The sequence below is a fragment of the Gavialis gangeticus genome, unplaced genomic scaffold (genome assembly GCF_001723915.1).
Source record: "Gavialis gangeticus isolate Ggan-Ray unplaced genomic scaffold, GavGan_comp1, whole genome shotgun sequence".
NCBI classification, from domain to species: domain Eukaryota; kingdom Metazoa; phylum Chordata; order Crocodylia; family Gavialidae; genus Gavialis; species Gavialis gangeticus.
The window spans coordinates 29,117,893-29,128,853 of NW_017729022.1; the positions used below are offsets into that span (position 1 = coordinate 29,117,893).

The 10,961-nt window shown below is 40.2% G+C and overlaps 1 protein-coding gene across 2 annotated transcripts in view; it reads left to right on the top strand.

The window, feature by feature from the left end:
- The window catches only part of TBC1D15 (TBC1 domain family member 15), a 91,340-nt gene that overhangs the window by 72,425 nt on the left and 7,954 nt on the right, over window positions 1-10,961 (top strand). For both annotated transcript variants that reach the window (XM_019514736.1, XM_019514737.1), the window contains one exon: window positions 10,325-10,441. In XM_019514736.1, coding sequence (XP_019370281.1) covers window positions 10,325-10,441 — 117 coding nt within the window. The remainder of the gene's footprint in view (window positions 1-10,324; window positions 10,442-10,961) is intronic.

Genomic DNA, 10,961 nt, shown 5'->3' on the forward strand with positions numbered 1-10,961 from the left:
CACAACTAATAAAATGTAATGCTTATTGAAAAGATGGAAATGCTTATGGAATCTGAATTAGTGGTATCTTGTTGGTTGAAGTGGCCTAGAAATTGGCCTGAAAAACAAGCACCAGTCTAAAAGTTTTAACACTGATCAAAGTAAATGAAAATCTTGGGTATATTATTTAAAAAGTGATAAATAATACAACAGTATTAAATGACAGAATGGACTTCCTTGCAAGGTTTTGTTCAACTCATTTTAAAAACTAGTAGCATATCTCCAGGGAAAATAAATAAAATGGGCAGATGAAAGAAAGGAGACTGGCGTATAGCAGGATACTGCCTATATTGCGGTTAATTGGCCTGGAAAGGAAGGAGAGGTAGCTAGAGGTGTATACAGCTGCTATTAGAATGAAAAATGGCCTGACACTTGTACTTTGCCCTGTAAATGAAGAAAACCGTTACTCTCAAACTGCCAAAAAGAAATCATTTTTAGCTATTGTGTAGTCAGCCTCTAGAATTTAGTGCCATAGGAGGTTATTGAAACAAAGAGTTTAAGAGGATTTGATAAATTTATGAACAACATATATTAAATGTCTGAACCAGAACTCTCAAATACAAAAGAATTTATCCCCTGTTCCAAGGCACAAGCTGACCAGAAATTTTTTACACCCTCCTCCTCCTTTACAAGCAACTGCTTAGGCCAGGGTTCAGCAACCTACAGCCCATGGGTCAGATCTGGCTCTCAGAGCTATTGGATTCAGCTTGCGGACATAGGGCTTTGGTGACTTGCAGTGGTGGGGTGGGCTTTGGCTGCAGGCACTCTTTACATCACCGTGGGGAGAAACGCCAGCTGTGGACAGCTGCTTCTGACCAAAGGTGAATCATTCCATCCTGTAGTCAGAAAAGATTGTTACCTGCCTGCCTAAACTGTTTGGCAGATGAAGTGTACCAGCAACTGATTGTGAGGTAGTGGTGCCTATGTTTCTCTTGTATTTGCTTTCTCAGTAAGTTGTTCAGTGTTAGCACAATCCTTCAGCTGCTTGTTGTGTAGAACCCTCCACTTCCTTCAGTGTTAGCACTCTGTACAAAGAGGCTGCAAAATCAGCCCCTCTCTTTAATAGGAGGAAAATTTGTTCTTGTATCATGCCATTTTTGCAGTACTGTTGCAGTCAGAGTTCATTGTACAATTAACATAAGCTCTCAAGTAATCTGAAATGTATAGAGTTCATATTAATGAGGTTTGAGATCTTGTGTTAGAGATATTATAGCACTCCTACCAGAGTACCTTAAATGTAGAGCATCCGTTCATGCACATTTCCTGTCTCTGCATTCTACTTTTTAAAAACCCTTTAGGTATCTTTTATTCATTATTTAAACACAGTAGTATGGAGTCCTGCTAAAATAATATGATGGATCTGTTTGGATCCTCTAATTGCATCTTAATAAATGAACACTCAAAGTACTCAGTTTCAGTCTCTTCGCTGTAAGGAGCAGAAAAAAAACACTTTTCATTTTTAAAAACACTGTGGCAGTTCTTCTGTTTGACAGTGTGTTCTTTGTCAGGCTTGTGTTGCTCCAATTTTATACTTGTGCAACTTCATTGATGTTAATGGAATGCTGTCAAATGCCTGTGGTAAAGAACAAGCAAAACACTCCCCCTTCTCACCCCCAAGAAATAGAGTGGGTTCCCCCCCACCCTTTTTGATCTCCTTAATCTTCAATGATTATAGAGGTGACTTGTATCTTCCATGAAGTGTAACATTTTCAGTCAGAGGTATGCTACACTATAGGATATGGGTATTTGTAGAATCTTGTAATACTTAGTTACAGAGCTGATTTACTACTTTGTTCTAGTCTTACAGGGTTACAACTTGGATACCATAACATTGGAAAGGCACAACTTCTTGCTTATGTATTAGAAGCTGTTGCAGATTCTCACAGATGCAGGGGTGGGACACAATTAACCGTCTAAAGGTTAACTGGTATCTGAATAAAATTAGAAACGAAAGAAAATATGTCTGGTGTCTCTGTAGCATTTGTTCAGTTTTTTTAAAAGTATGATTCTAGACCTAATGAAATAACGTTGTTGGTCCCTTTTGATCATTCTTTTGTAGAGCCTGGACATTTTTCACAAAGCTTACCATTGCAGCCAAGTAAGACCTGTTCGGCCATATGGTAGTCGGATTAAATGCAGCAGGTCTTTGGAATAGAGGGGAACGGCATGCTTATAATTTCATAGTGTCCAACTGAGTGTGGCTGCTTCTTGGGGAATGGGCAAATGTACATGTAAAGGCGTTCAGAGTTGTGCAGGTTCCCCAGGACGGCAGAGCACAGAAGAGAATACTCATTACTCTTTCCCATTTGTTGTTTGGTGTGTTTGGAGGGAAGAAGTACAGTGTGGTATGCTGGGACCACTAGAGAGTTCAGATATTTCAGGACGTGCATCAAAGGTGGTTTTCTTTTTCCCAGAGGATTTTTTAAAGCATTTCTTTGGGTGTGACCATTTGTACCTTTGCTGTTTGGGTGCTTCAAATAGCATGTCTGTGCATGGCCTTACTTCATATGTTACAGTAATGACTTATGGCTAGGGAATGCACCAATAGGAGAAACTATTGGTACTTGAATGAAGGATACCATTTGTATTGAATTAGTCCTCATCATGGAATAGTACTGTGCAAAAAATGTTTTAACTTGGGGAAAGTATCTAATATTAGATGTGAAAGGCATTCAAAATAAGTTTTGCTGTGTAATTGTCATAAGCATCTTCCTCAGATGAAGCTAGAAGTTCTCATATTTCATTAGAACATTTGGAGTTTGGATAGGCCTAATGTGACTTTCTCATGTTGACTCATGTATGTTGTATAGTAACATTGTTTGTATAATTGTGCATATATTAGGTTATCCCTTGAATATATAATCTCAGTATTTGCCAATATAGTATGGGGATGTTCACTTTTCGTAGCCATACAATATGGAAATGTTCTAACAAGTTCTGGATACATTATATGCCTTAGCCTTTGCAAGTGGTGTTTGTTTGATAAAAATGTGGTCAGTTTACCTTTTTTTTCCAGTTTTGTATGCTATTTTCAGAATATAGGTATATCATATTATATAATGCTGGGTGTAGGGCTTGGGCTCAGAATAAAGAAGTTAGTAATTCAAACATTTTCAACCCCTATGATTCTCCATGTCCCATTACTAGCTACTTTATTGGCATAGTGCCACCTGCATTAATTTAAATGGTGACATGAGGTGTACATCTTTTATGAAAATTAGTTTGGAGCAACTTTCTTATCAGTTGGGATGCTCTGAGTCATTAAACAAGTCATTCTAGTGAATGAAAGTCAGATCTTTTGTGTTAAACCACATAAGTATGTAAACTGAACATTTTCCAGGAAAAACCTGAGAAATATTTGAGAACTTGACAAAAAATAGTGCCAAAATATGTGCTTTCCTTTACTTATGAAGCATAGTGTTTCGTGGTACTTTGTCCTATCAGTTCTGGTTTTGAAAGGTAAGGAAAATATAGTTAATATATTAATAGGGCTACTAATGATCAGTGATTATTTAAAGAAAAACATTTGGTATCTTTCGAGCAAGGGGTGAAAGTAATTTAGAAAAAATTATAAAAATGAAGAGCTAGACTCTGCCCCAAAAAATCATCTAGTCCAGTGGTTCTGTGTTTTTTACACTGAAGCCACCTCTCTAACTTCTGTGAATTGAGTGGCATCCCATTTAAAAAAACTGGTTTAGTACAGTGCTTACCCTCTTGCAGTGGGGATGGTGGGGAGTGGCCAGGCAGGGACTAGTCTGAGTCTGTGCTTGTCTTCTCTCACCTTATGGCACTGTCCAAAGGATCTTGCAGCACCTTTGGTGAGAATCACCAATCTAGTCCAAACCTGCACTAAGGCGTGGTCAACAACCTAAACCATTCCTAACAGATATTTGTCTAACATGTTTCTAAACCCTCCAATGTAGGATATTCCACAGGTCCTCGGATCCATTTGACTGTCTCATTACTGTAACAGTTAGATTTGCCTAATATCGAACTTAAATCTTTGTCACTGCATCCGATTTATTTTCGTCCTTCTCCCGGTGTCCACATAGGCAATTGATTACTGCCCCTTTTATAATAAAGAACATAGGACTGGAAGGGATCATATGGGTGAAAGTCTAGTCCCCCACAATTGCAGGTAACCATGTAAGCACAAGGTCTAAAAGAGTTCGCAAGACATCCACTCAACTCGCTTCTGTAAGTCACAAACTCAAAGCACCCCCTAATATTCTATAACAAACTTAGAATTCTAGCAAGATCTTGTATTCTGTTGTAAACAGGAAATTCCCAGTGCTCCAATGCTATATGTAAATTATCCACTTCCAGCACTCGTAGGTGGCTAAATATGAAACTGTAAACTTTCAGTGCTGTGGAAGTGTCTTGGTATTTGGATTAGTATAATGAAGTAGGGAAATTCCACTTATGCAGGAAAAAGTGAAACTGTGGTCTTAGCAGCCTTCTTTTTAAAGTCAGTTGTGTTAAGTTGCTTAGGAACTTGGGACCTAATGAGCAGCTTCAGCAAAGATGGATTATTGGACAGAAAATTGGTGGCATACTAAAATACTGCATGTTAAATTACATGGTTCTGATATTTATCACATGGCTTGTGATATTGTATAATTATTTTATGTAGTTTAAATGAGCATATTATTAATTAGTTAAGGTATTTGAAACCTTGGGGCATTAGTAACTTGTCATCTGCTGAGTTCTTTACCACTACTTCCTGGCGATTTACCCGAGTAGCAAGGCTGGTAGCAGTAAGGTGTTCTAGTCCCTGTATGGGTAAACACAACTCTAAATCATCAGGACATTCCAAAGGTTATAGATTGCTTATATTTTTGGTCTGTTCTGTGGCATTACTTGATGTAATCTTCCATGTAGGAGAAACCTGAAGAGGGGTGTAAAGCAGGTGCTTTGTTGCAGATAAGATCAGTTGTGATTTGGAAATAATCAGGACTAAGCTGACACAAGCTATGTATAAGTCTCTTTCCTGAGATGTGGACATAATACTTATGCTCCAGTTCAGACTGTGTAGTCCAGATCCAGCACTGTGGTAGGCAGAGGAGCTATGGTTTCCAGGTGAGCCTCATGTATAACTTTATCCTTCAGGTAAACAACTTCTGTGATAACAGAACTTTGGAATAGGTCTTATGATGTTTTTTCTTTTCCTTTTGGATATAAAAACCACCAGAACTAAAACCTAACATTTGAAATCCTTAAACATTAAACACACTTAAACATTAAACCCATTTTAATCTTTCTAACTGTAAAAATGTGATGGCTTTCTCCATGTAATTGCTTAACAGAGGATTTCTGAAAAACAGAAGCTGTTTTCAAATGGAATTTAGCCCTTTCTCTAATTCCTGCATCCCACTGGGCCCTAAGTCTTTTGTGTGAAGAAAGAAAAGGGGATATTTGGTTTCTAAAGGTGGGGGAGAGGAATGGAATCTAAGTGGATCAGCAGGATTCTTGTGTGAGAGGTCAGAATTACTGCTCTCCAAAGAATGAAGAAACTTTTGGGATGAGAAGTTGGTCAACAGTGTGAAATTCAGCGCAAGAAGAATGATCAAAAATACAAGATAGGTGACAACTGGCTGGATGGCAGTACTGTGGAAGAGGATCTGAGAGTTTTGGTGGACAACAGACTCATACCGAGTCTGCAGTGTGATGCAGCCACACAAAAGGGGAATGAGCTTTTGGGCTACATCAATAGGAGCACTAGGTATAAGACATCGAGGGTAATAGTGCCACTTGCCCAGCCGAGGTGGAGGTGGGGGGGACAGGATGCGGCAGAAGGCGCTGGGAGCAGGGGCTATGCCCTACTGCCACTTGCCCAACTGGGGCGGGCAGAGGAGGTGCAATGGAGGCATGGCTTACTTGGGCTGGGAGGGGGCAAGTGGCAGTAGGGGAATCTCATCCTTTCCCACCCCCCCGCTGTCCCAGCTGGACAAGCGGCAGCAGGGCATAACCTCCTTTCTGAGTGCTGCCGTGTCTGTATCCCCCTCCCCAAATCTCGCACCCCCCGCCCCAGCTGGGCAGCTTGTCTAAGCTCCAGACCCAATCCTTCCTTTTCCCCTTTGCCCATCGCAACAGACTTACCAGCTGGAGGCAGCTGTGTCCAGCGTGGTGAGGACTGCTGTCTGTTTAGTCCGTGGCCGAATCTCCGAAGTGGTGCCAAATCTTTTTGGATTCAATTCAGAGGCTTCTGATTCAATTCTGACCTTTTAATTGGTCTCCTGATTTGATTTGGATCCAGAGATTCAGTTGCCGAATCAAGCTGAGTCTAATTGGCTACCGAAGCATCACACAACCCTACCAGGGATGGAAGTGAAACTCACTGGTCTCATTTTTGGAGCCTTTCTGAAGATGGGTGCTGTGCTGGCAGCCTGCCAGTCCTCTGGTATAGAGGCTGTTTGGGTTGCATACTATTGCCATCAGTTCTGCAATTTCACCTTTGAGTTCATGAATATTATCAGGTCCTGGCAACGTACTAATATTTAATTTTACAATTTGTTCTAAAACTTCTTCTGTTGTCAGTTCATTGTAATCCAGCTCTTTAGACTTATCATCTAGGAAGGATTAATCTGGTGCGGGAGTTCACCTGGTGTCGTCTGCAGTAAAAAAGATGCAAAGAATTGATTTAGCTTCTGTGCTGTGTCCTTATCATCCTTGAGTGCAAGCCATACTCCTCAGTCACTAATGGACTCATTGATTCTCTCACTGGCTTCCTGATTCTGATGTATTTAAAGCTTTTATTTTTAACTGTAGCATCTTTTACTAGTTGCTCCTCAATTTTTTTTTTGACTTGCCTTACTCTGCTTTTATACCTGACCTGCCAGAGTTTGTGAGCTTTCCTGTTTTCCTCGTTTCGGCATGCCTTCCATTTGTGAAGGATGTCTTTTTGCCTTGAATGGCTTCTTTAAGTTAGCTATTAAGCTATGCAAGGGTTTTATTGGACTGCTTGGCACCCCTTTTGATTTATATGGTATACACTTTTCCTGAGCCTCTAATATAGTATTTGTAAACAGCTTCCAGGCTGTCTGCAGGCCTGTTAGATTTTTGACTGCTCTTTTTAACTACTTTCTAATTTCCTCATTTCTGTGTAATTTCCCTTCCTAGAGTTGTATATCAGTATAGTGTTTTTTTGTGGCTTATTCCTATTAGGATGCTGAATGTAATTGTTGTGGCTGCTGTTACAGAGCAGCTCACCTGCAGGTGCCTTTTAAACCAAGTTCTATACATTAATCAAGATTAGGTCTAGAATTGCTTCTCCTTTTGTGGATTCTCAGATGAGTTGTTTTAGAAAAGTCATTTCTTACATCCAGAAATTTTAGCACTGTCTTGCCCTGATGAGATGTTTACCCAGTCTGTGGGAGGACAATTTGAGGCTGCCTTTGTTTTGAATTATACTAAATTTGGCTCTTGACTGTTGCTGAGAATATTGCTTTTTATATCTAAATCAGGGTGGCAAGGATATGTCCTGTGGGCCACATCTGACCTGTGGAGCTACTAAAAAGGCTGGGAAATTGGGGAAAGGGTAGGTGGAGTCATGGCCCACCACCAAATTCCAGAGTATGGAGCCTCAGTGGGGACATCTGTTGATGTCATAGGGGTGAATGATGGGTGTGTTAATACCTGAAGCTCCCCAATACTGCTTGCTCAGCTGCTGGAGATGGATCTGGATATGACCTGACAGGAGTCCCATAGTTTGGTTTTAAGGGTTGGGGGAAAAGCAGGGGGGAGGAGGGAGAGAGGAGGGGGACAGGGGAATCAGGAAGCTTTGACACCACTGATTCAAATGAAAAAAAAATCTACTTCCTGAGGGAAGATCTCAAAAAATGCCAAAGGACAGTACTTTTTTGAGTTTTTTAGCCATTCGAAGTAACATCATAAAGAAACAAAATCGCTCATTTTTCTTTAATGCAACACAAGTCTACCTTTTAAGTATGTGGTTCTTTTTATGTGAGATACCTAATGGGATATTTAGGACACCAAAGTAGTGTAAAGATACAAGTGCTGGATACTTGCTAGTGTCTGGGCAGAGCAACAACAGGAAACTGATATTTCAGGAATTTACTGTGACATTGCTCCAAGATGAAAATATCTTAATGGGAAATTTGGAAAAGGTGAACAGGAGTTTGAAACTGATGTTTGTTGGGTTCACTAAAGGGATCAATTGATGGAGACTTTATAAAATGAATTATCTTTTCTAGAAAATGTAGACATGTTCTAGCTCTTGACAGTGTTCTTGACCATCCTATTAAATCCGTTAATGATTTCAGAGAAACAGGGCTGGGACTCAGATAACATCTAGATTCACAGTTGTGTACAGGCTTGCTGTTTGACTTAATCTAATCACTTAATCTCACTGTGATTATTTAAGATGGAGAGGATGATTTTCCAGTTGTCTTGTTTATTTAACCTGTAAACTCTTATGATCAGGTACTATATCTTAATATGGATGTAGAGTGCCTAGGATAATGGCACCATGATCCCAGGTGGAGTCATGAAGCGCTACATTAATGGAGGTAGCTAATCAGGGAGGAGCAGAAGGTATCTGATAAACCATTGCAGCAGAATATTCTGAAAAGTATTCAGTTAAAAGTATGCAAATTGGAAAATGTCCTTACAGTGAATGTTCAGTTAAGAATGCAACATGGCATATATAAGAAAATGTATTTAATATTAAATTTGATACTCTAGGACAGGGATGCCAACCTGCAGCATACATGCCTTAAGTGGAATGAATAGCCTCTACGTGTGGCATGTGGTAGATTGGGCACAGGCAGCACAATGGCAGATAGGGCAGAAAGCAGAAAGCTGAGCAGCAGATTGGGAAGGGGATCAAAGTGGAAGGGTACCAGGCTAATTTTGTGGCATGCTTCCCAAAACAGTGCCCCCATTGCTCTAGAATAGGGCTGCCCAACTTTTGGCAGCTGGGGTCACTGGCCTTCCAGGTTGTGTTATCTTGTCCCCCAGGAGAGGAGACATACGCTAGAGAAGGGAGTGTATGTGTGCCTGAATATCGCAGGAGCAGGAAGAGCAATGGGGGGAGGGTTTGGAAATGGCATCTTGGCAGGGACAGCAGGCCTCAAATGGTTAACAGAGAATTGTACTGTCTTTTTCAGCATAAGAAAGAAGGTTTATAAGTGTTTGGGTTACAGGCTGCCAGTTGAACAGTCCTGCTCTAGAAAATACCCACAAAGCTGGCTTATATGTGTTTTTAAAAAATTGCCATTCAGTTTCCTTTCTCAAATGTAGCTCCATTTTATTTCCCCATGGTAACCCACACTTTCCCTGTCAGTGTTATAAAATGAAATACTATTTTTCATAAATATGTACCTTCTAGACCGGAACTACTTTTATTTCGTGTATAACTGCCTTCTCCTTTTCTTGATGTCCTCTTTCATTTCAACATGTCTTAATATATCCAATCAAAACCAGATTCTCCAGGACCCTGTTCTTGTTAGTAGCCTTTGCTTGTTGGAGTAATTCTATTGAATTCTTTGCTGCAGTTAATATGCATGAAGATTATTTATGCAAATAGCATTTTTCAGTATTGGTTCTTTATTTTTTCTCTCTCCTTCCCCACCTCTTCTTCAAGCATTTGTTATAGTCTTCTCTTTGCATAAATCCAACTTTCATCCCTAATACTAGCACTGAATTTCAGCTTACATTTGCAATTTAACATGTTCATGAGTGCTAAGTCTTGAACTCACTGAGCTTTTTCTGTTGAATTTAACAGCATCAGGAATTGGTCCAAAGCCATTATTATGCATATAAATACATACTTTGATGCCAGATATATGATAGTGAAGGTGGGAATGGGGAGCAGTTTTTGGCAGCTGAGAGCCTTTGGGTTGGATTGGAGAGCACAATAGCTGTATCTAATAGACCCTCTAAGCTTTGTACTATGTAAAACCTTTAAAATTCACAAGTGTGTGCGACAGTCACTTACCTAACCTTCTTATGCCGAAAAAGTAAAATTTGAATCCAAGACAAATAGACTGTGAAAGCATATTGTATAGAATCAAAGGATGCAAAAGTCTTGATGAACTGTACATGTAACCAATTTGGTTTTATTTATCACTAGTTATTTAACAGATTTTGGTCAATGATAGAAATAGATGGTATCAATGGCAGCTTATTGTTAATTAAGCAATTAGGCTTAGAGGATTATTGAAGCTGCATTACATTACTATTCTTCAAAATCTATCTTGTTCCTTAAAAAAAGATATATAAGGTCTTATTTCCAGTTTCAAAAGCTGTTTTAATGTTTTAACAGGTAATGTGGACAGAATTGCCATGCCAGAATTTTCATCTCCTCATCTGTTGTGCTATCTTGGAATCTGAAAAGCAGCAAATAATGGACAAGCATTATGGCTTTAATGAAATACTAAAGGTAACTTACTGTTATGTAGTCTTGAGTTAGCTTAAGTTAGTACTTTGTGGGTGCATCTACATGAGACACTTACTGCAGTTGCCTAATTAGCTCCGCAGTAAATGTCTCATGTCTACATGTGCAGTGCTAGTAGGATGGAGGAAACTAACTCTGCACCGGGTTAGTACTTGTAAATACAAATACTATCCTGCTGCAAGGTTTTTTTATAGCTCACAGCAGCACACGTGTAGATGCTGGAGGGGCTGGCTGGGGTATGAGAGTGCTTCAGTGTGGGGGCTGCCAGCTGGCCAACCCTGAATTGGAGCACCCTTATGCCCTAGCCAGCCCTGTCGCAGCACGTTTGAGCTGGGTCAGAGCAGCCCTGGGTTGGCAGGCTGACCCCTGGGCCCCCTGCCAGCCCAGGGCTGCTCTGACCTGTTACAACGTGCTGCAGTCCTGGGTGCATATGCAAACGGTGTGCCCAGGAGCGATAAAATCTGGCACATAATGCGCCGGAGTTTATCGCTTGCATTAATTGCAC